This window comes from Primulina eburnea, unplaced genomic scaffold, assembly GCF_022965805.1.
Source record: "Primulina eburnea isolate SZY01 unplaced genomic scaffold, ASM2296580v1 ctg291_ERROPOS245047, whole genome shotgun sequence".
In the NCBI taxonomy this organism is placed as follows: domain Eukaryota; kingdom Viridiplantae; phylum Streptophyta; class Magnoliopsida; order Lamiales; family Gesneriaceae; genus Primulina; species Primulina eburnea.
In genome coordinates this window covers 1-24415 of record NW_027331118.1, presented here as the reverse complement: position 1 = coordinate 24415, position 24415 = coordinate 1, and the positions used below count along the sequence as shown (strand labels likewise).

The 24415-nt window shown below is 38.1% G+C and overlaps 2 protein-coding genes across 2 annotated transcripts; both read right to left on the bottom strand.

Annotated features, from left to right (window-relative positions):
• Positions 1-5261: 5261 nt before the first annotated feature.
• On the bottom strand, positions 5262-9430 carry LOC140820905 (monothiol glutaredoxin-S17-like). Its single transcript, XM_073181280.1, has 3 exons — positions 9160-9430; positions 7176-7250; positions 5262-6736 (listed from the first exon to the last, which is right to left on the bottom strand). Exons 1-3 carry the CDS (start codon positions 9340-9342, stop codon positions 5510-5512), a joined length of 1485 nt encoding a protein of 494 aa, XP_073037381.1. The 5' UTR covers positions 9343-9430; the 3' UTR covers positions 5262-5509.
• Positions 9431-10528: 1098 nt separating this feature from the next.
• LOC140820914 (secretory carrier-associated membrane protein 1-like) lies at positions 10529-24156 on the bottom strand. Its single transcript, XM_073181294.1, has 13 exons — positions 23934-24156; positions 23022-23087; positions 22670-22783; positions 22507-22569; positions 22148-22181; positions 15571-15693; positions 12124-12186; positions 11944-12037; positions 11586-11631; positions 11437-11504; positions 11274-11322; positions 11087-11152; positions 10529-10967 (listed from the first exon to the last, which is right to left on the bottom strand). Exons 1-13 carry the CDS (start codon positions 23988-23990, stop codon positions 10881-10883), a joined length of 930 nt encoding a protein of 309 aa, XP_073037395.1. The 5' UTR covers positions 23991-24156; the 3' UTR covers positions 10529-10880.
• Between the last annotated feature and the right edge of the window lie 259 nt (positions 24157-24415).

Genomic DNA, 24415 nt, shown 5'->3' with positions numbered 1-24415 from the left:
AAATTTTGTGGCCATGAGATTACTGAATATGAGATGCTTGAAAAAACATTTTCCACATTTCATGCATCAAATATTACTCTACAGCAACAATATAGAGTACGTGGATTTGCCAGATATTCTGAACTCATCGCCTGTCTTCTTGTGGCGGAAAAGAACAACGAGCTTCTAGTGAGAAATCATCAGTCCCGACCCACTGGATCAACAGCATTTCCCGAAGTAAATGCTGTAAATAAAAATGAATTTAAACCTCGAAACCAAAATCAAATTCAAAGACAAGATTTTGGTCGAGGTCGAGGTCGAGGTCGTGGACGTGGACGTGGATTTGGTCGTGGTCGTGGTCGAGGCCGTGGTTTTGAAAATAATAGAGATAGTTATTTTTATAACTCATCTCAAAAGAGCGTCCCAAACCATCCACAGAAAAGGCATCATGAGAATACAAGTGTTAATGAGGATCACTCAAAAAGATATGAAAGTTCTTGTTACAGATGTGGTACTCCAGGACATTGGTCCAAAGTTTGTCGAGCCCCTGAGCACCTTTGTAAACTTTATAAAGAATCATTAAAGGGGAAAGAAAAGGAGACCAACTTCACTGAACGCAGTGACCGTTTGAGTGATTCAACTCATCTTGATGCTGGTGATTTTATGAATGATTTCTCTGGAAATGATCAACATGTTGGTGGGATAGAAATGAACAATTTTGATGCTGCAGATTTTCTAAATGATTTTTCTGAAAATGAACAATATAGTGGTAGAATATAAATGTACAATAATTTGTTTTTCATGTATTCATAGAATAATGTTTTATTGTATAATTATGATATGTGTTATATTTAAATATATATTGCCAGTAATTTATTTCATTGCATATTTTTTTTGAAGTTCAAATATGGAAAATGCAATGAGCAAAACTGAAGTTTGCATACCCGATAGTGGTACAACGCACACTATCCTCCGAGATAAAAGATATTTCTTGGAACTAAAACCAACAAAAACAACGGTGAATACAATATCAGGTCCTGTAGACTTGATTAAAGGATGTGGTAAAGCACAATTTTTGTTACCTAATGGTACAAAATTTTTGATCAATGATGCTTTATATTCACCACAATCGAAAAGAAATTTGTTGAGTTTTAATGATATATATTCCCATGGGTATGATACTCAAACAATGAATGAAGGGAATGAGAAATATATGTGTCTTATCACATATAAATCAGGAAAGAAATATGTGATTGAAAAATTACCAATGCTCCCTACTGGATTGCATTATACACATATAAGTCCCATTGAATCAAACATGGTAGTTGATAATTCTTCGATATTAACCAATTGGCATGATCGATTGGGACATCCTGGTTCAACAATGATGCGAAGAATTATAGAAAATACACATGGTCATCCGTTGAAAGACCAGAAGATCTTTCAGAATAATAAGTTTCAATGTAAAGCTTGTTCTCTCGGAAAACTTATTATAAGACCATCACCAGGCAAAATCCAAACTGAATCACCAATGTTTCTTGAACGTATTCAGGGTGATATTTGTGGACCAATCCATCCACCATGTGGACCATTCAGATACTTTATGGTATTGATTGATGCCTCCAGCAGATGGTCACATGTATGTTTATTATCAACTCGAAATGTTGTATTTGCAAGATTACTTGCTCAAATAATAAAATTGAGAAATCAATTTCCCGATTATACAATCAAGAAAATTAGACTTGATAATGCTGGTGAATTTACTTCCCAGACTTTCAATGATTATTGTATGTCTATGGGAATCATTGTTGAGCATCCTGTTGCTCATGTACATACACAGAATGGATTGGCTGAATCATTGATTAAACGTCTGCAAATGATTGCTAGACCAATGATTATGAAAACAAAACTCCCTATTTCTATATGGGACATGCAATTTTACATGCCGCTGCATTAATTCGCATCAGACCAAGTGCATATCATAAATACTCCCCAATACAGCTTGCATTTGGTAAAGAACCAGACATTTCTCATCTGAGAATTTTTGGATGTATGGTGTATGTGCCTATTGCACCACCGCAACGAAAGAAAATGAGACCTCAAAGAAAGGTTGGAATTTATATCGGTTATGATAGTCCATCAATCATTCGATATCTTGAACCTCAGACAGGCGACGTGTTCACAGCACGTTTTGCTGATTGTCATTTTAATGAGGAAATCTTCCCAATGTTAGGGGGAGAACAGAAACATACCGAAAAAGAAATTACATGGTATGTATCATCATTGTTACATATGGATCCAAGAACAAAACAATGTGAAAAGGATGTACAGCAGATTGTGCACTTGCAAAGAATAGCAAATCAAATACCAGATGCATTTGCAGACACAAAAGGGGTAACTAAATCATATATACATGCTGCAAATGCCCCTGCTCGAATTGAAATTCCAAAGAAACAAATGGAAGATACTCATGATGTCATTAAACGCCTGAAGCGTGGAAGGCCAGTCGGTTCCAAGGATAAAAATCCTCGTAAAAGAAAATTCATAGAGAAACACGATGATCACAAAATAAAGAATGATGTTTCTGAAGAAACACATGATGATCACAAAATAGAGAATGATGTTCCTGAAGAAACACATGATGATGAAAATGTTCTGTCAGAACCACAAACTGACGAGAATCATGAAATCTCTATCAATTACATTAATACTGGAAAAATATGGAACCGAAAAGATATAGAAGAAATTGATGATATATTTTCTTATAATGTGGCAATCGATATCATAAATGATAACGAAGATCATGAACCAAAATCTTTTGGTGAATGTAAAAATCGACAGGATTGGATAAAATGGAAAGATGCCATCCAGGTTGAATTAGATTCGCTAAATAAACGTAATGTTTTTGGACCTATAGTCCTTACACCTGAAGGTGTAAAACCTGTTGGATACAAATGGGTTTTTATTCGAAAGCGAAATGAGAAAAATGAAATAGTAAGATATAAAGCTCGACTTGTTGCACAGGGTTTTTCTCAAAGGCCTGGAATTGATTATGAAGAAACGTATTCTCCTGTGATGGATGCAATTACGTTTCGGTATTTGATTAGCTTGGCGGTATCTGAAAATTTAGAAATGCGTCTTATGGATGTTGTTACAGCTTACTTATATGGATCACTTGATAGTAATATATATATGAAAATCCCTGAAGGATTTAAGATGCCTGAAGCACAAAGTTCAAAACCCAGGGAATGTTATTCTGTGAAATTACAAAGATCATTATATGGGTTAAAACAATCAGGTCGAATGTGGTATAATCGACTAAGTGATCACTTGATGAAAAAGGGATATGTAAATAATTCAATATGCCCTTGTGTTTTCATTAAGAAAACAACATCCGGATGCGTAATTATTGCTGTATATGTTGATGATTTAAACATCATTGGAACGAATAAAGAAATTCAAGAAGTTGTGTCATACTTGAAGGAAGAATTTGAAATGAAGGATCTTGGAAAAACCAAGTATTGTCTGGGTTTACAAATTGAACAAAAAGAATGTGGAATGTTTGTTCACCAGACAAATTATACAGAAAAGATCCTTAAACGTTTTAATATGGATAAAGCAAATACTCTAAGTACTCCAATGGTTGTTAGATCATTAAACATAGAAAAGGATCCATTCCGTCCATGTGAAGATGATGAAGATATTCTTGGTCCAGAAGTACCATATCTAAGTGCCATCGGTGCCCTTAAGTACCTTACAAATTGTACAAGGCCTGATATATCTTTTGCCGTAAATCTGTTGGCAAGATTTAGCACATATCCAACAAAGAGACACTGGAACGGAATTAAACATATATTCCGTTATCTACGAGGAACGACAGACTTGGGACTTTTGTATTCAAAAGATGCTAATTCAAGTATGATTGGTTATGCTGATGTTGGATACTTATCTGATCCACACAAGGCACGTTCCCAAACTGGATATGTATTTACTCATGGAGGCACTGCAATTTCTTGGCGTTCACAGAAACAAACGCTCGTAACTACTTCATCAAATCATGCTGAGATTATTGCACTACATGAAGCAAGTCGTGAATGTGTGTGGTTAAAATCAATGACCCAACATATCCAAATCTCATGCGGATTATCATTCGATGAGAAACCTGTGATACTATATGAAGATAATGCTGCATGTGTTGCTCAAATGAAAGAAGGATACATAAAAAGCGACAGAACTAAACATATTCCTCCTAAGTTCTTCGCATTCACCAAGGAGCTTGAGAAGAATAAATGTATTGATGTTCGTCACATTCGATCAAGTGAAAACTCATCAGATCTCTTCACAAAGGCACTTCCTACGTCAATATTCAGAAAGCACATATATAATATTGGGATGCGCAATCTACGAAATTTGTGAAGAACTGTTCATGTCAACATCAGGGGGAGTTTACGTGACTGCACTCTTTTTCCCTTACTATGGTTTTTATCCCAATGGGTTTTTCCAAGTAAGGTTTTTAACGAGGCAGTATAAAAACACGTAATGAAGACAATCATTATGATCATCATCACAAGGGGGAGTGTTGAAAATATAATATTAAAATATGTATGTTGAATGTTGAATGTTGAAAATTAGGTAAAATTAGGTGTTGAATATTGAAAATTAGTGTGTGATGATGTATGTAATGAGGTAATTTATTTTGGAATATTTGTATATGAAACTCTATAAATAGAGCACTCATTTGTGAATGAAACAACAATTGAGTTGAGAGAAAAATATTATAAAGTGTGTAGTTTGATAATTTTGAGAGTTTGAGATTTTTACTTTTTACCGTAAATTTTTACTTTTTCACAACACAAACAAAATTATAAAAAAGAATTATGAAAAATGTGATTTTTTTTTATATAGAAAAGATAATTATGTAAACGGAGTCGAGGGCTTGGGCTTCAGGAAGTGAAACTGCGAAGAAAGTGAAACTGAATTCAAGCGCGCGTAATATTATTTGGATCGGGTTTTCCTTTTCTTTACAGATTGGGCTTCACCTTGGGCTCGCTCGCTCTGTGCCTACTTTATGCTGGCCTGCAGAACCCCATTCAAGAAATAGAATTGTATCGTTTGTACGAAAATTGATGAGAAATGTGACTAAAGTGATAAATTTTAGAATTCATACTTCTTGAAAATGAATTAAAAAATTCCATAGGTGTTAATACCATTGCCGACGAGTCAGCTTTGATTCCAATATTAAGGGTCCAACTAAAATCTGATTTGGAACAGAATCAGACTAATGACCAGAAATACAGTGAGTGACCATATTACTCCATTCTATTTTTTAAAATCAAAGTTCATAACTGATCCTTTAACCATATTTAAAACACCAACGGCAGAATACTCTTGCCATGCTTTTATAACATTTTAAGAAGGAAATGCTAAAAATTGTCAAACTACACGATAAACATGTCTACAGCTTCAACCATCGTCGAAAAATTACGAAACACGCCAAGGTAGACAAACGTCTATGACTCGTACCGTTTACTCAATCGGACAAGGTATCCTTCAGTTCACCATTTTTACGCATCTCCATCACAATATCACACCCTCCTATCAGCTCTCCTTTATGGTATAGCTGCGGAAAAGTGGGCCAGTTCGAGAATGACTTCAATCCTTGCCTCACTTCGTCATCACTAAGAATATCGAAAGATCCAAAATCCACTCCCTCTTCCTTAAGTGTGTTCACGACCTTGGAGCTGAAGCCGCATTTTGGAGCATCCGGGGTACCTTTCATAAAGAGCATGACAGATGAAGAATTTACAAGCTGTTTCAGACGATCTTCGAGTGTCTCTCCAAATGGGATCCCTTTTTCAGCTAGAAGCTTCTTTAGCTCTCCGCTCTGTTGCATCTCCAACAATATGTCTGATCCACCTATAAGTTCACCCTTTATGTATAGCTGAGGATAGCTGGACCAGTTTGAGTATATTTTGAGCCCTTGACGAACTTCATCATCCATAAGAATGTCAAAACTCTCAAACTTAATTTTCTCCTGTCTGAGGATGTCTGCTACTTTCCGGCTAAAACCACAACGTGGTTCATCGGGTTTTCCCTTCATAAACAACACAACTGGACCTGAATCAATGAGGGTCTGCAAACGGGAAGTTGTAGCTGCACTCAAACCTGAAGGGTCCACGGTGCCGCCTTTTCCTACATCAGGTCCAGTGAGCACCTTGTTGTCCAATATTTGAATTCCGTGGTCCCTAAAAACGTCCCTGAGTTCACCGCTTTCGTGCATGGCAATGGCAATATCACTTCCGCCAATTAGTTCCCCCTTGCAGTAAAGCTGAGGAAATGTTGGCCAGTTTGCAAATTTCTTCAGTCCCTCGCGAACTTTGTTATCACCTAAAATATCAAAACTTCCAAATTCGACCTTCTCTTTTCTCAAAATATCAACCACTTTTTTACTAAAACCACACTGAGGGGACTCGGGGTTTCCTTTCATGAAAAGCATGACTGGGTGAGAATCAACAAGCTCCTGAAGCCTCTTCTTGAGGCCATCACTTGTACCAGAAAGTAATTGGCTACCATTTTCAGAAGCATGAGTTTCTTTAGCAAAAGCCTTGACTGATTCAAGGACAGCAGGACCAGCAGCCATGCCAAGACTAGCAGGAGCTGCAGGTTCCCCAGGAATGATTGAGCCTGCAACTTTTGCAACCTTGTTGGCCAAACTCGATGGGTCAGCACCTTCTAAGGTATCAACTGCTTTGCCACCCTAATGTGACAAAAATAAATAGATCTATTAAAAGAGTATTAAAGTTGAGCAGGAGGCCTTCACAACTGTTACCATTGAGAAAAAGTGTGTCAAACGAGATATGTGCATTTAGCAGGAGTGGGTTGTATAGTTGAATATAATGGATAAAGGTTCATGAATTCAAGAAAATGTGATTTCCATCAAGAATTAAAAAATTGCGCAGCGGCAAACAAATGGAAAAGGTAATAACTGAAGGACTGGGCATATTTTGAAATATTACATTTCTCAAAAACTAAAAACATCCAACATATCTATGGCAACTATCACACAGGGAAGGACTGGCCATATTTTTCAAAATATCACATGAAGTTCCCAAGAACTTCTCAAAAAATCCAAACATATCTATGGCAACTGAATATCACACAGGGAAAAAATAAATAAAACATCCCTTTTCTTTTACCTTAAAGAACACAAAATATGGGACAGCAGAAACAGAATACGTCTCAGAAATTTCTGGTTGTTCTTCGGCCTCAACCTATAATACCAGAATAAAATTATGTCAGCAATGGGCACACTAGCCAATAGTTTAAGAAAAATTATCAACTCGATAAAGATCAAAACATGCTTAAAGGACAAAATAATTAACAGAAAACAGGACAAACAAAAAGAAAAATATCAGAATTGTAGCCTCATTTCCAACTAAAATGTTCAAAAGTGATCAGGAAGCTTTACTTTAACCCATCTTACATTACACATAAAAAAATATTAGCTTCCTTCTCCTCTTGCGGACAAACACAACCTAGTATCAGATCTTAGAAGCCATCAAGTTAATGGGTATCCTCTTCTCAGCATTCCAATTTGCTACTACTCTTAATCTTTAAATTTTGCACTTGGATTGCTGCAAACTTCAACGAGGTCTAGATTTGAAATAAATTTCTGTTTGAGTTTCTGAATTCTCCAGCGCATGAAGCACCTTCTCCAAATTGTCTTCGATTGACAAGACAACCACTCAAATTTTCAATTCCATCAATGTTCTCATTAAGAACACCAAATTAATAGCTCTTGTTTGATCAACAATCAATAGAACAGGACCAGGCAGTTTGTAGATACCTAACAACTCCAAAAAGAAAAGAAAGGGAACAGAGAAAATCTGAATAAATTTGTGCATAGCCTTTACATTGTTTGGACCAACATATCTACGAAATATACAAACCAACAGTAGCTAAACAAGTGTACCCAAATATAATTCAGAACTTTAAGTACTTTACAAAGATATGATTGGACTGATCCTTCTCCAGTTATGAGAATGAGTATTTTCACACAGTAGATACTGTATCGCCCCCAATTTCTCTCAGTGGCCCACCATTGTAACAATCGCCTCATGTTCAATCTACGGAAAGAAAAAAACAAGAAATTATCCCTCTCCCTCTCCCTTGGTCTACTATCCACTAGGCTATCTTCAGTTTGCAATTCCCCCTCCACCAAAACCACAACCACCAGCACATCCACAAACACCCCACTATTGTAAACTAGAAAGGCGATGCATGAGTGAGTCAATGAATGGATTTGAACATCTGATGTAAGGTTTTGGAGGCGGTGAATGAGGAAGGAAAGTTTGCTGGCAATGATCAAGACCAAGCAATGTGATGACACAACACAGAGGTTTTTTCATCAGTAGGCAAGGCAAATACTTTATTGCAAAGCAAATAATGGAGGCTGTGACACTATTGATAGGGATGTATATGGTATAACCATAGCAGTGTCGGATATCTGCAAATGGATGGACGTGTGGTGCATGGATGACACAGGAGAAGATAAAATGCACTGTTTAGTGAGTAAACTCATGTCAATTGTTGATTCCTGGAACTGTGAATCCAAAGCCTGTCAGTGGGTAACAAAACCTAAAGTGCAGGTATGCATATCATAAACAATTTCTACCGACTTTCAGGGTTACATATTAAGCTTCAGCTCCGTTGATTAACTCTCATCTTATAGATATAGCTCTAAGTGAGAAAAAAAGTAGTTCTGTAGAAACAGGAGACATAGGTACCCAAAAATCTTGATGTCTTTTCTTTCCACAATCCACCCCCTGCAACTCCAGAATTTTCACCTAATTTAGGCCAAAAGAATTTGTTCTCCTCAGACTTTGGATAAAAACTTGTATCTTAGTAACTCACGTCAAAAATTGCGTTTACCATAACTGCACAATTCTTTTTTAATTCTTCGACTTGAACTTGAAACTAATGTAAATCAAGCAAAGTCGATTTAACAGCTCTCAACGACACAACCAAAGAATATCATTAGCTAACAACTGCTTGATAGTACTTTATTTTTAAATTCAATATGCAGGGGAAATAATTAGGGCAAGATTTAATTTCAAATATATCCACGGTTAATAATCAGACAAAAACTGTATCGGTATACAACATTAATATATCTTATACCCGTAGGAAGTGAGCGAGAGGGAAATCCGTCGAGAGATGAGAGAAGACTTGATCCATGTGCTTGGAGGCATCGCACCACGAAGCCCAAAAGTGTAGAATCACAGGAGTTCCGCCGCCGATGGCGCTGTCAAGTTCAGCCTTTGATTTGACCTCTTTCACCACTCCTCCGCCGCCGGCCGCCATTCTTTTCAAAAAGATACTCAATCTGCCTCACTTAAACGCCAAGCCCACTCGAAAGAGGCAATTCAGTGCAGTCGCTCCGTTTAAATTCCCTAGTCGCTTTTCAGATTCGAAGGCATGAAAATCGAATCATAATTGGGCTCATTGATATCCATCGTGGCCATTAAAATAAACTACATAGCCCAATAAGAGCATCCAAGTGAAAGGGCCTTTAAAAATAATGGGCTTTTTCAGCCCATTGTCAGTTTTCCAGCATAGTTCCAAAGTGAGGAAGCAGTGTGATCTTCCCTTGCCTTTGATTGTCACAAGATTTTGATTGTCACCTTTGTTGCAGATATCGATCTTATTTCATTATACCTTTTCTTGTTGTGGCTTCTATGTCTTTAACTTCCACTAATTAAAAATTTTGTACAAAATCTTTATAAATTCAAGTTTCTTGCTTTCGGTTCATAGATCATAATAATACCAGAGTTTAGTCTACATGGAAACCTCAGTTCATAAGAACTACAGGAACCAACCATTATGTTTGTATTAAATGGTGAACTATGCAGCCACAGCCAGAGGAGATGCCGAAATATTCATGAAGTTTGCGCGATCAGGTTACGAGGAAAAGATATGGGATCATGCAGCCGGTGTCATTATTCAAGAAGCTGGTGGCGTAGTTACTCATGCCGGAGATCATCCACTCTACTTTTCAAGAGGTGTGTACTTAGAAATAGTTGCTTGTTCTGGAGCTCGCTTACACGAGAAGATAATCGGGTCCGTCGACGCCAGCCGGAATTCTTCTAGCCTTTAATTTATGAATCATGTGTAATTGCAAGTTAGTTCCTACACTATCAGGAGCTTTCACATAATTTAAGCACGGACTTCAGATTAAACGATCATGTAAATTAACAGCGGTTCTTGAATACTTTGTAGAAAGTTGCCAACTCTCTCTTGGTTAAGTCAGAGATCAAACACCCCCATAAAATTCGGTTGAATTTTTGGAAATACTCATAAAAATTATAGAAGATGAATCTTGCATGTTCCAGTGAGCAATCTTTATCAATGTTCATCCATGCAACCATAATTCTATTTCAAATTTTCATAATTCCTCGAGTCAATTCTATCATTATAAAATTTCTAATCTACTTTTATATATGCATATCATAGATTCATAGTTAATTTATAAAACCATTTTTCAGATATTACTACAAACAAAACAGAAAAAATCCATTTGTTTCAGGGCTCCAATCGATGAATTGATACGGACAAAAATGAAGCAAAATCAGGAACAGATGTCAAACTATGATTGTACAAACAACAATGATTTTAACAACGAGACAGTATTCCTAGTCTTCTCACAAAACAAAACCAAAAAAAAAAAAGTTAAATCAAATCAAATCAAGAAAAGAACACTCATCAATACATCATTGAATAAGCTTTACATACACAGATTTTCTCTGCAGAACCTCCTCCTCAAGAGCTAGCACAGAACAGTATCCCAAATCAGCGGAGTCGAGTAGATTTTCTGGGATTCTCAAGGAATCATGATGGATATGTTAGATTGCAGCTCTAAGAGCGCCCCTTGCAGCTTCGCGTTTCATCTCAGCGGCTTTACCACTGCCTCGGAAATACATGTATACTTGCTGAAAAACGAGAAGTCAACAACAGTAAATAATACAGATTACATCATGCTATGGTGTTCTCTCAATATTTTCAAGAAAATCGATACAACAGTACAAAAGAATAAGAAAACATGTTAGACCTGAATAACCCAAATGCTGAGAACTGACTCGAGGCAAAATAATCCGAACCCAATGAAGTAGAAAATCTAAACCAAAGAAATAAAAAGTCAGTACCAAGGGAAGCATCTTTTATAAGGTGACTAAACTATAACAGTGTTACAAATAGAATCGCATCCATAAACACCGTCTACTGGAGATTGAACTTACCCCAACCAGTATATGCTTGCCTACGAGGTCAACAGCCGGAAGAATACCTCTGAACAAACACAATTAAAACTTGAAGGTAATAAATTGAAAAAGCTAATAAGTGGACTTAAAAATTAAATAAAACAATAGCAAACTAGCAATACATAACAGAAAGCAAACTCACGCCAGAGATTTTCCTCTAAAAACTACGGGAGGCGCAACAGCGGCGAAGATACAGAAACCAATGTGAAGCTATCAATGGATAAAACAAAAAGTTATCATTTAGTTGGTTGCGAAAGATAGAAGTCATGGCAAGCAATTGAGAAAACTTACCAAGTAAAACAAGAAAAACCACCCAAACTTCATAGCGCTTTCATTTCTGCAAATATAACACAGATGGTAGTTAAACTACAGACATCAGTGATTTTTCATCCATTCTTGATAACATCTGTAGTTCATTGAACGATAATTTCAAAGATTATATGATTGAATGAGATACTAGTCATTGCAATTTGCACCATTTCATTTTCCCAAATAGTAAAAACATGTCAAAATAAAATCATTTTAAGTCACATGACGAACATGTTTGCAGCCTTAACCTTCTGTATTTCCCGTGTTATTAAATACAAAAGGAAACTATGCAAATTCAAAATCGTACATGCAGGTTTTGCAAAAGAATGGATGTACGTACCTAAAAGCATGGTAGAGTGGACGATACCATAACACATAAGCTCCGGGAACCCCAGATATGAAGTAGATAATGGCAAGAAACCATATCTTTGCATCTAGAAGCCAGAAGATTAAGTTAGGAACATTGAATCCAAAAACCTGCTACAACAATAATTAATAATAATAAAACTTGAATACAAACCTCCCTGTTTAATCCACGCAGTAGTCACAGCTATCAAATTCCATAGAAGACAAAAGGAGAGTCCTATCACCACCAATACAACATCATACCAGTGACCATTAATATAAGTCATATTGGAAAGATAAAGGAGGAATCTCGCAGTTCAAACATCTCAAGACATTTAAAACCTTTCGATACAGAAAGAAATCACACATTATAAAATTTGATAAATCTAACCAGTGCAAAATATACCAAAATCTCTCCAATAACCTCTACCGAAAAAGGATTTATGACCAAAGAAAAATGGAAAATGCAAAAAAAAAAAAAAACACAGGGAGAAAACATGGTCAACCTTAATGTTGAAATTAAGACGACGTAATCCAACTGCATGCAAATCTACGGAAATATGAAAAATGAGTAATTAATTGATTTTAATTGCTAATTGATTATGTGACATACACGCTTATATGTTAATTAGGACTTTATTATCATTATGCATGAAACTGTATTTTTAAGGATCATCAAAGTTGTGATCGAAGAACAGAGACTGAAGCTGAAAAACGCAAAATGTTTTTGTTAAATAATTATTTTTAGTTGTTTAAAATATTGTCGTTGATTTTTCATATTTTTTAAAATAAGGGGTTTTGAGGTGATTTTATATGTCGGGACGTAAATTTTATCGGTTTTAGTTTTTTAACAAAAATATGAACCTTTTTGGCAACCCGGCTAATAAATTCACAAATTTATTTAAACAAAAGTATGATAATATTTTAATTAATTCCTAATCAAACACTAGTGGACCTAATTGGAGGGCTTAATGGGCCTAAGCCTTGTTAGTGCCTAATTTAGTATTTAAAGTGTTTAAACCCTCCCACCTTGTCACAATAACTCACGCCTCTTTTTCTGAATTTTCACCCCAAAAACACACAACACACACGGCAAAGTGTAGGAGGTTTCGAAGCTTTCAAGGTAGTGTCAAGCTAAGGTCTTGCCCCGTTCTTCGTCGTCAACATTAATTCATACGTATAAAACGCTAAGGCACGCCATACATCTCTTTTTTTCTCATCGATCACATCCTATTAATGTTTTGATTAAAGTTTGCATGCAAAAACATTATCCCTTTTGAATTATTTTCGTTTTACATCATGCCATGACATTAACTTATAGTTTTATGTCCCAAATTCATGTTTTTATGTTGCTCAGCTAGAGGCTGCCATGATTAGGTAAGGGTTAAGGGTGGTTTCTTCATGATTTAAAGAGTCCTAAGACACACCACACACGCTGCAACTCGAACAAACAAAAGCTGGAATCGAATTTCTGTCATGAGGGATCATAGGGTTCGGTTTTGATCATAGGGCCTTGGCTTGGTCTAGGCTTTGGACCAGGGCTAGCCAGGGTCATAGTTGGGTCAGGGGGAGAGTCCTAGTCAAGCTAGGACTCGAGTTAAGGGCTGGGGAAGGAGTCCTAGCCATTCTAGGACTCCCACCCGAGAGGGCGTGCTGCGCTATTCTAGTCGCAGGGAGTCAGGGTCTGGTTTAGGGGGCTCGGGACGGGCTAGGTCAAGGGTTAAGGGTCCTAGGAGGGTGCGCGGGAGGTGGGTCCAAGGGCTGGCTCGGTTGGTCAGGGTAAGGCGTGAAACGAGAGTCCTATGCTGTCAAGGACTCTCGGCCGAGAGATGTGAGGGTGCAGGGCGTATGCTTCGAGCCAGGGGCTGGTTAGTGGAGTCATAGCTGTCCAGTATGATCCATACAAGGGTTAGGAAGGGTTTGGCTCGGGGTGGCTCGGGCTTGGCTCGATGGAAATCCAACATGGCTCGTTGGTGACTCAAACGAAGGTCTAGGGTTTTTGAAAGCAAATATAAATCGAAACACGGCTCACGGGGGCGAGTCGTGGTTCATAAGGGTTAAAATAATATAAAAAGACTTAAGTTTTGAGTTTAGGAATTTTATATTAAAGTTTGGGATTTTTCGGGATTAAAATGCCGTCAAGACGATTAATCACGAATTAATTAAAAAGCCTAGGTTTTAAGCTAAATAAAATTATGGGAATTTTAATTTGAGCTTAAATAATTATTTGGATCATGTTAGAGTCAAAGAAATCATGAAAAAATTCAAAACGTAAAATGTTACGTCCAGGGTAAAACAGTTTTTTTACACTGAAAAATTAGTAAATGTTATGGCAGTGCTCTAAATGTTGTTTGTGTGATATTATGATGTGAATGTTTATGAAAGTTTACATGATGAAAGTATGAGTTTTAAATGTTTATTGGATTTTTATGATTTAAGGAAGACATTTAAAAAACATGTTGCATGCTTGGTTTCAAAAACAAAAAAGTTATGTCATGCATGATTTTATAAAGTAATGACAATGTAAACATTGAAGGAAGTGAAGTAATTGTGACTATTGAGGTACGAGGTTTGAGGTAAGAATGGAAATATCGTGAGGGGAGAAGCCCAGAAGGAGTCCATTTATGGGAAAAGGCCCCAGAGGGAGCCCCGACGATCGTATTCTATTCGAAAGAGGATAGGTCAGGGCCCCGTTGATCAGCGAGAGTGTTGTTGGTGTCTCCCGCCGACCAATACTGCGGTTTCATGTAGATGGATCCATCGACTTTTTGAGGTTTGAGGAAAGTCACAATTAACGATCTGAATTCAATAAAGGAAAAGGAAAATGTTTATGATCACGAAAAAGGTTTTATGTCATGCCATGTTGAGGAAAAAGGAAAAAGTTAAGGTTTATGTTTGCATGTCATTAAAATGTTGTTTTTACGTAAAAGTATTTTCACTGTTGCATGTGATTTTATACGTATTATTTGTTATAAAGATTATGGTGTGTTGAGTCTTTAAACTCACTAGGTGTGATGGATGCAGGTTAGTTTGAAGGAGATCTTGATGGATGATCTGACTGGACTGAAGGTGCACACAACCCGAGGACCAGCGCTTCTACTTTTTCCGCATTTATGATTTATGATTCATCATTTACGTTAAAGATTTTAAGACAATTTATTTATGCTTTTGAGAGATTTTGGGAGGTTTAGTATGAGCTATACTTTTCAAATTATTGCTTTTTAGGTTGGGTAAAACAATTCACGATTTCATTTTTATGATTATTTCACTTGACTTTCAAAATGCTAGTTGGTTGATATTTTATTTTAATGGGCATTTTTATGTAGTATATGTACATGGCCGATAATATAAGAAAAAAAAAATTTAAGTACTTTTAAGCAATAAAAAGGACAGACGTTTCATAAATGGTCACCCAATTAATGCTGGTAAAAATATCTTTACCATTTCCTTACACTTATTATCAGACAAGAAGCTTCCAGTTCAGTAAAACAAACCAACTTTCTATCCTCAACAAAGTTCTACTATTAACAAATTTTATCGAGAGAGAACAATCATGGGACTAAAATAGCATAGTTGCACATAACAAGAAGACAAGAAAGCTTCAACTTGCAATTTCACATACCCAAAAAGGTTGTGAAGGCGACATATTGCAGCTTCTGTAAATGAATTGGTATTTCATTTGTGATATCATGGTGAATAATAGGAAAAAATGGAGGCCAGTTTTTCTCCTCAATAACAATACCAGCTGTAAAGAAACCAGAAATAACTTCAGACATCCAGAAAATTTCACTTGCAAAAGAAAAAACACGTTCACTGTTATCCTATTTTGTCGGGTAAAATCGGACATACATCCTGCAATTTATGTATCTAACACAATTTTGTTATGATAGTAAAAAAATATATTGTCTATAAAATCTATTTTCCTAGCTAAACAAGGCAAAGTATGTTTCGTGGTTGATAAAGTGCATTGCAGAGGGGTGGTGAAAATTCGAAGCCCTAGAGAGAGAAAATTTTGAAATGCTCTCTCCCTCCTTCAGCATCCGAGTTTACGAGTTAAACTGTTGCTCAATCATCTCGTCCAAAAACTGAGCATTGTTGATCGGCTACTTTCGGAACAACCGGCGCCGGTAGCCGGCCGCCGGCGACTTTCAATTTCAAGGTTTAGACGTTCGCACCGTTGATTTTGGATACCAGAAGAATGATTGCACCGCACAGCAGGAACCTGACCTATGGGTCGGTAGCGAAGGATGAGGTTATTAAGCTGGAACACAAAATGTTTACACTGAGACTGGGAAATAGGGGTAAATCCGTTTGGTGGGCCGAAAGCACTAGGAGATCTAACTACATGATGGACTTTGAACGTGGCGAGGCTAGATGGTTAAGTTCGAAACTAAAGGAGTTCAGTAACAACACATACTCGAGAGTGGAATTCCAGAGATATAGGGGAACGAATGCAATATTCACAGCACAGCGAATCAGCAACAAACGAGGAAGCTTTGTTGAAGTTCATAAGTTCGATGCAAGGGGAAGAAAACAAATTACAATAGTGCCGAGCGGATTCAAAGCAGTGGGATGGAAGAAAATTTCAGAAGCTTTGGACAGATTGCTATCAGGAATCGATATCAGCAAGAACCGTCAAACGAATAGACATCAAGATCACAAAATCATCCGAAGAATTATAGTGGAGAAAGAAGATAAACCACGACGATATGATGGTACAAAGGGACCCATAACAGATAAGGAAGAAGTTGTCAACGTAAAAAATCTACTGTGGCACGAGGCACTCATTGTTACAAAGAATAGAGCTAATATTACTTGGGAGCAGATTCAAAAGGTCCTGGTAAAGCCTGCAAGCAAATTACCAGACTTATTTCCTTTCCAAGCAAACAAAGCAGTGTGGTGGCCATCAGGTGCGGATGAATATTCATATTTCTTGAAGCTCCAACGAGGATTCTTCGACGGGGGTTTCTCCTTGACATTCGAGGAATGGAGGCCCGACATTAACAACAATGAATCGGTCGACAGGTGTTGCAATAGTTGGCTGAGCATTTATGGGATGCCATGGCATTTATGGTCCAGGGAAACATTCACAATGATCGGGGATCGTTGTGGGGGATTGCTGGAGATCAGCAAGGATACGTTGCATTTTAACGACTTGGAATCAGCAAAGATAAAGGTGAAGGGCACTGCGGGAGGATTTATAACCAATAACATGAAGGTGCAGGTGGGTGAGGGGAGCTTAGATATCAGAATCCGTGTAGATTCTTTCGACTCAAAGGCCTACGAGCAGTACGAGCGACAAACTTACGCCCAGGTTTTGATAAATGGCAAGAAGATGATTGCGGGATGGGGCAACGGCAACGTTCAGAACATGAAAAACACCGGAAATACTGTGAATAAGGATAGTCAATCAGATAATGGGCAACAAGAGGAGACGCGAGTACATAGTGAAAGTACAGAGAGGAGTCCTTTGGTAACAAGTAACAACAACAGAACAAATACAGGAAACGAGAATTCCGGGGCGGCATTGGAAGGAAAAGTAACCAAGATATTGAGAAGAGTAGTACCAACAGATGTTCAACAATTCAGACAGTCACCGATTCACTCGATGAATGAGAAGGAAGACGAAATGCAGACCAATGTGGGAGGAAATACAGAAAAATTATCAGAACACCAGGCCTCCAAGAAGTTTTACATCAGAAGAACAAAAGGAAACAAGAACATAATAACCGAAGATAAAGGTGTTGAAGATTTCCTGGGAGATGCTGTTGGCCACACGCTGGAGGATCATGAACTACATGACATTGAAGCGGATGACAGTAATGAGTTCGATGACGATCTGCAGCAGAAGGAGTGTTATTTCTCGGATTCCGACAGTCATGTCTCATTCAAAACAGAGGCATCAGTTAAAGGTGTGGAGGAGGAAACATTGCTGCAGGGACTTTTCTCACCGTCGAAGGACAACACGATTAACAATGAGCAAATTCCACGCGTTAACGAGTCACCCAATGTAGGAAAGGTACTGACTGGTAATCCAAATCTTTCCTTGAACCATTCTAATTCACTTCATTGTTTATTACATCCTTCTGCCACAGTCTTGGGGTTGTCTAGTGGTGAATTAGGTGGGGTGGGGGGAGGGGGGGGCAGGAATTGACTTGGAATTGTCGGGTAACGAGAGAGATAAATCATCACGGGCTACTACACAACAAAAAACTGGTATTATGGATCAAAGTGGAGTAAGAGATAAAGAGGGAAGTTGTGGGGATGAGGAGAAGAAGTCAACAGGAAGTTTAAAAAAAGAGTTAGGCAGGTTGAAGTGGGGATTAAATTATGAGCGTGCAACAACATGAAGGGGTGCTGTAATTTTGTTATGAAAATATGCATTTGGAATATAAGAGGAGGAGGGGCGGCAAAAAGGAGAGATCTTGTGAGGGCAGTAATCCGCAAGGAAAAACCGGACTTGGTGGTTATATTGGAAACTAAGAAAGAGTTGATTGACAGAAGATTTGTGGCTAGTTTGTGGAAATCAAGATTTGTTGAGTGGATTTACTTGCCATCAGTTGGGAGTTCGGGGGGGATACTTGTTATGTGGGATCCAAGGGTGGTTGTGGTGAGTGACAATCTGATAGGGAATCATTCGGTCTCAGTTCAAATCAATGGGAGCGAAGATCGAAATTGGTGGTTTTCTGCAATCTATGGACCGGTACGCCCGAGAGAAAGAGAAATGTCGTGGGATGAACTAGCAGGTTTAAGCTCTATTTGTGGGCCAAATTGGTGCTTGGGAGGAGACTTCAACGTCGTCCAAAATTCAGGAGAAAAACTCAATAGCAACTCATTGAATGCTAGTATGATGTGCTTCGACAGCTTGATAGAGGAGTTGGGCCTTCACGACCCACCTCTATTGAATGCGAAGTATACATGGTCAAATCTGAGGGCAGATCCAATTTGCTGTCGACTAGACAGATATCTTTTCTCCGAGGGATGGAGGGACATGTTTCAAACATATAGGCAGAAGGTGTTACCAAGAACAACATCGGATCATTGTCCGGTGGTACTTGACACTAGTAAGGTGCGGTGGGGTCCAACACCGTTCAGATTTGAGAATGCTTGGCTTTCGCACCACTCGTTTAGAGATCTGGTGAAGATGTGGTGGGGTATTCAGGAAAGTCAAGGATGGGAGGGGTATAAGTTCATGCTTAAGTTGAAAGGAATAAAAAATGAGGCAACGAAGTGGAATCGTGAGGTGTTTGGGGATGTGGGTGTTAGGTTGACTGAATTGACTTCGAGGATAAAGAGACTGGATGAATTAGAGTCCGATCAACAGTGGTCGACAAACTTACACGAAGAGAGGAAGAAAGTGAGGTGTGAATTAGAAACGGTGTCATTACTCAAAAATCGAATGGATCAACAGAGATCGAAAATCAAATGGTTACAGGAAGGTGATCAAAATTCAAGTTTTTTCCACTCACTTTTGACTAACCGAAGGAACAAGTCCACGATAGAAAAAATAATGATGGAGGATGGCACTATGATCACTGAGGAGAGGCAGATTGAGGAACATATTCTTGGCTTCTATAAGAATCTTTACCGAAAAGCAGAAGGGATAGGGAGCGGGGTGATCGAAGGAGTTGATTGGTGTCCTATCGAGATGACGGAGGCACAAGAACTGGAGAATTTATTCTCAGAGGATGAGATTAGAAAAGCAGTGTTCGACTGTGATGGTGACAAAGCACCGGGCCCCGATGGTTTCACAATGGCTTTTTTCAAACATAATTGGGAAACAGTTAAGGAAGACTTGAGGAGAGTGTTTGAGGAATTCCATGAGAGTGGGGTGGTGAATGGTATCACAAACGAAACATATATTTGCCTCATCCCCAAGAAACAAGAGTCGATTAGAGTTAAGGATAACGAGTTTGTACAAGATCGTGTCGAAAGTGTTGACTACCAGACTTAAAAAAGCCTTGGATAGAACTATAATGGAGACACAGTGTGCTTTTATTAAAGGGAGACAGATTCTGGATTGTTGTCTAATTGCGAATGAGGTGGTAGAGGATTACCGAAGGAAAAAGAAAAAAGGATGGATTCTCAAGGTAGACTTGGAAAAAGCGTATGACAATGTTGACTGGAGATTTCTTGATTTAGTTTTGAATAGAAAGGGATTTGGGAGTAGATGGAGGAGGTGGATTAGGGGATGTGTTTCGAGTGTGTCTTTCTCGGTCTTTATTAATGGAAGGCCGAGGGGAAAATTCAAGGGGGAACGTGGACTTCGACAGGGAGATCCTTTATCCCCCTTTTTGTTTAATTTGGTTGTTGATGTTTTGGGGAGAATGGTTGACAAGGCAAAGGGATTGAATGAGGTAAAAGGACTCGAAGTTGGGAGCAGGAAAGTGGAGATCTCACATTTACAGTTTGCGGATGATACTTTATTTATGGTCCAGTCGAAGATGCATGTGATCGCACTAGTGGATATATTAAATCAATTCGGGCTTCATTCAGGTTTGAAAATCAATTTGGAAAAAACAATGGTTATGGGTATTAACTATCCGGATGATGAAGTTGTTGCTTTGGCACAAGAGATTGGATGTAAAAAAGAAATTTTGCCAATACAGTACCTAGGGGTTCCTTTGGGTGGTAACCCGACGAAGATTGAATTTTGGGAACCGGTTTTATCAAAAATGGCAAGGAAATTGGCTTCATGGAAAAAGAGCTACCTTTCCAAAGGTGGAAGATTGGTTTTGATACAATCAGTGTTGAGCTCGTTGCCTTCTTATTACATGTCATTGTTCAAAGTGCCGAGAAGGGTGGAAAGAATGACGGAAAAGCTGATGAGAGATTTCTTGTGGGATGGGGCAGATGGGGAAACGCATTGTCATATTGTCGGTTGGAAACAGGTTACTATGCCTAAGGACAGAGGTGGATTGGGTGTGGGGAATATAGGGTTCAGAAATAGAGCTTTGTTGGGGAAGTGGTGGTGGCGAGGATCCTTGGAACGAGATGCTTTATGGAAGAAAGTGATTATAAGCATTTATGGTATGCAACAGAATGGATGGGATGCGGAGTTGGCGAGGATAACAACTTTTAAGAGCCCGTGGAAATTTATCTCTCGAATTTACCCCATTTTTATTCCTTTGGTGAGGGCGGTAATCAGAGAAGGTAATATGTTACGATTCTGGGAAGATGTTTGGGAGGGGGGAGAGTCATTTGCCGAGAGATTTCCTTCTCTTTATAGGGTTTGCACTAGTCCACATAAATCGGTTATCAGCTTTTTGGCCACACATTCTGAGGGAACAAATAGTACATTACACTGGGATATTCGGTTTAGGAGAAATTTGAATGAGGTCGAAGTGGGCGAATTAACTACCTTATTAGGGGTCCTACAGTTGACTAGACTAGAGAGGGGTGTGGAGGATTTTAGGGTATGGCTGGGTGATAGCACGGGACTCTTCTCTGTACAATCTTTTTATAATTCTTTCTTCCCTATCATATCATTTCCTTACTTCCCATGTTTCACCCGAATCTGGAAAGTACTGATCCCTCAGAAAGTGCGTGTTTTCGCGTGGACTGTTGCTCTGGGGAAACTACCCACGTGCGATTCCATCCAAAGAAGGTGGCCATTATGTTTGCTGTGTCCGAATTGGTGTGCCTTATGCCAGAAACATGAAGAAAACCAAGATCACTTGCTTGTGCATTGCTCTTTTGCGAGAGAAATTTGGACAAAAGTGTTGCTACACATGGGATTTCAGTGGGTAGTCCCGAGGAATGCTGCGGAATTGATCATAATGGAGCTGGGAGATTTCAATAACAGAAGATTAATGACATTCCTACCTCTAGTCATACACTGCACGCTATGGTCCATATGGCTGGAGAGAAACAAAATAATATTTCAAGACAAAGCGTCCGGCACGGAGGAGGTCTGGGAAAAGATAAGGTTCACGGTTGCCAGCTGGACAATAACTGTCAAGGAATTTAGGCATTTATCTATTTCTGATATAAGTAGGGAATGGAAATATGTTTGGGCATGATCGAAATCGCTTAATGCTTATGATAATATGCACTTAGTCGAAATGCGGATTTCTTATCCGCCATCTTTGTAAAACTTCTTTTAGTATTAATAATATTTAGTCTCTTATCAAAAAAAAAAAAAGTGCATTGCAGAGGAAATAAGAAATAAGAATAACACTAGAGCAGAGACATATTACCCCGTGCAGCAGCCTCTTCTTTCCGTTTTACTTCCTACTTGACAAAACAAAAACAAATTTGTTACTGTTCTCCCACACAGAAGTAGGAAATCTGAATTCCTTCATCAAGTATGCAAAATATAGAAATTACCATGGTTTGGTTTTCCATTGTATCCAGAATCACGGCACTACCAATTGAATGGTTACAAGAAAGCAGTAAACTCATAAAATTCTCAAATAAAAATATCACAATTGTCTCCCTTTGGAAAGGGTTTTTTTCATAAAATTCTCAAGCAATGTCATATAATTGTATCATTTTGGAAACGTTGTCGAGATTCAGTGAGTAAGATGAAATGTATTGATTTCAATTTCTTACAAACCTGCTCCCTCCTTTTCAATTCAGCTTCCTTTGCCTGCAGCTCTCTCTCTTTCTTCTTCAAATCCTGCAATTGAAATTTACTTTGATTACAAGATGAAAGTTCGGGTATCAAGAACCACCAATGAAACAATGAGGTATCATGTTCAACAAGTAAAAAGTTGCACCCCAGCACTATCAAGAGGAATATCAACAGGGGCAGTAGGATTGTAGAAATCAGCAGGTTCTGGAGGAAGGGGTGAAAGCCTTGAATTTGTCACCGGAGGAACACTACCAGAACTCTGAAAACAAAGAACAACACAATTTAGTGTGAAAGGAGCATCTTTAAAGTTATACGATGTGCAGAAATTAAGTAGACAAACATTAGCAAAAGACTGCAAAAGGCGGAAAAAGCAAGGGCTAGATTGACAATTGATCGAATACATTGTCTCGTTTCAAGTCATGAATTTACGGATCTAAAGTCAGAAAATTTGTGTGAGACCCTTTAACAACAAGGAATCAAAATAAAGATGAACTAACCGTCGTGTAAAATGCACCACCACTGAAATTCGATTGACCCGTTCCTTTTCCTCTAGCCCCTCCATCCTAGTTTCAGAAAACAAAATTATCAAATGCATGAACACTACCAACAAAATAGAGGCTTTCCAATTCTACTCCATTAATAAAACTGACCTACACATATCAAAGAGATTAAAGTAAGATCTATGTAAGCTCACATCAGAATCACAAAGCTGCCCGGTCAGGCGCTCACATTAATATCAATAACTATCAGGTAGTTCTCTCTTCTGATTAAGTTTGACATAAAAAATTTGGACGAAACTTGATAGATTAACTAAATTCAACTGGCAAAATGTTCAGCCCAGTAAAATCGTGAAATGTTCACATATGCCTTCAATGCAGTTCCCCAACCCAGTCCTCTCCTAGTTTTTCCAACTCTCAAAGCTCCCAGTAGAACCCAACTTCTGAAAATGCAAATTATGAAGCCACCCAGGCCACTCAAGTCTCAAGCTTCACCCCAAATATTCCACTCCACCACCTCATTCTACACATCACTATCCGCCACACAAGTGAAAGCTTATGAGGCACCACCAAAATCGTGTCAGTAACACTATTAAAACCCTAATGGCACCGGCCACTTCCAAATTTTATTCTAGCATAAATCTCCTGTTGGAGATTCAGCTACAGGCTTCAATTTCTAATCCTTTCCAACTGACACGGCAAGAGATTGGTTCCAGCCATAAAGTCAACCAAACTTGTACCTCCGATAACAGAACCAAACCCACCAAAACAATAGTCAACTCATCACAACCAAACACTCAACTTTATAAAAAAAAACCCTCTTCAAACTCAAACTCCTCAGTCCAGCAATTAAAAAGGAAACATTTTCGTTTTACAAACAATATAGTGGAAGTGTTTATGCAGAGAACTTACAGAGAATGGATTAACTTCTTCCTCATCAAAAGGATTAGGATCGTAACGGCCGGCCATCTGATTGACTCAGTTCAACTCAAATTTGATTGCGGAGACAAGAAACAAAGATTTGAGGTTGTCTTTTTGACACTAAGATTGAGGGTTTTCAGATCTACGTAAAAATAAGAAATGGGAAGACAAATAGTAGAAAAACACAAGAAAGAATGCGACGAGGTAGGAAGAATTTCAAGACAAACAGTTTCGACTTCCAATGCCTGACGTAGAGAGAGCCTGTCTTTTAGATATAAATATATTAATCATATTTAATTTCATAGAAAATTTTATTTAAGTTCAAGAGCAGCAAATATCGAAAATTAGTATAATAATGTACATGTAATTATTTTAGAAGAAAATACACAATTGAGTGGAAAATTTATTTTATAAAATATGTAATTTAATATACTTTGTGAGTCTATGTTTTTATTTTTTATTGTAAATTTTTA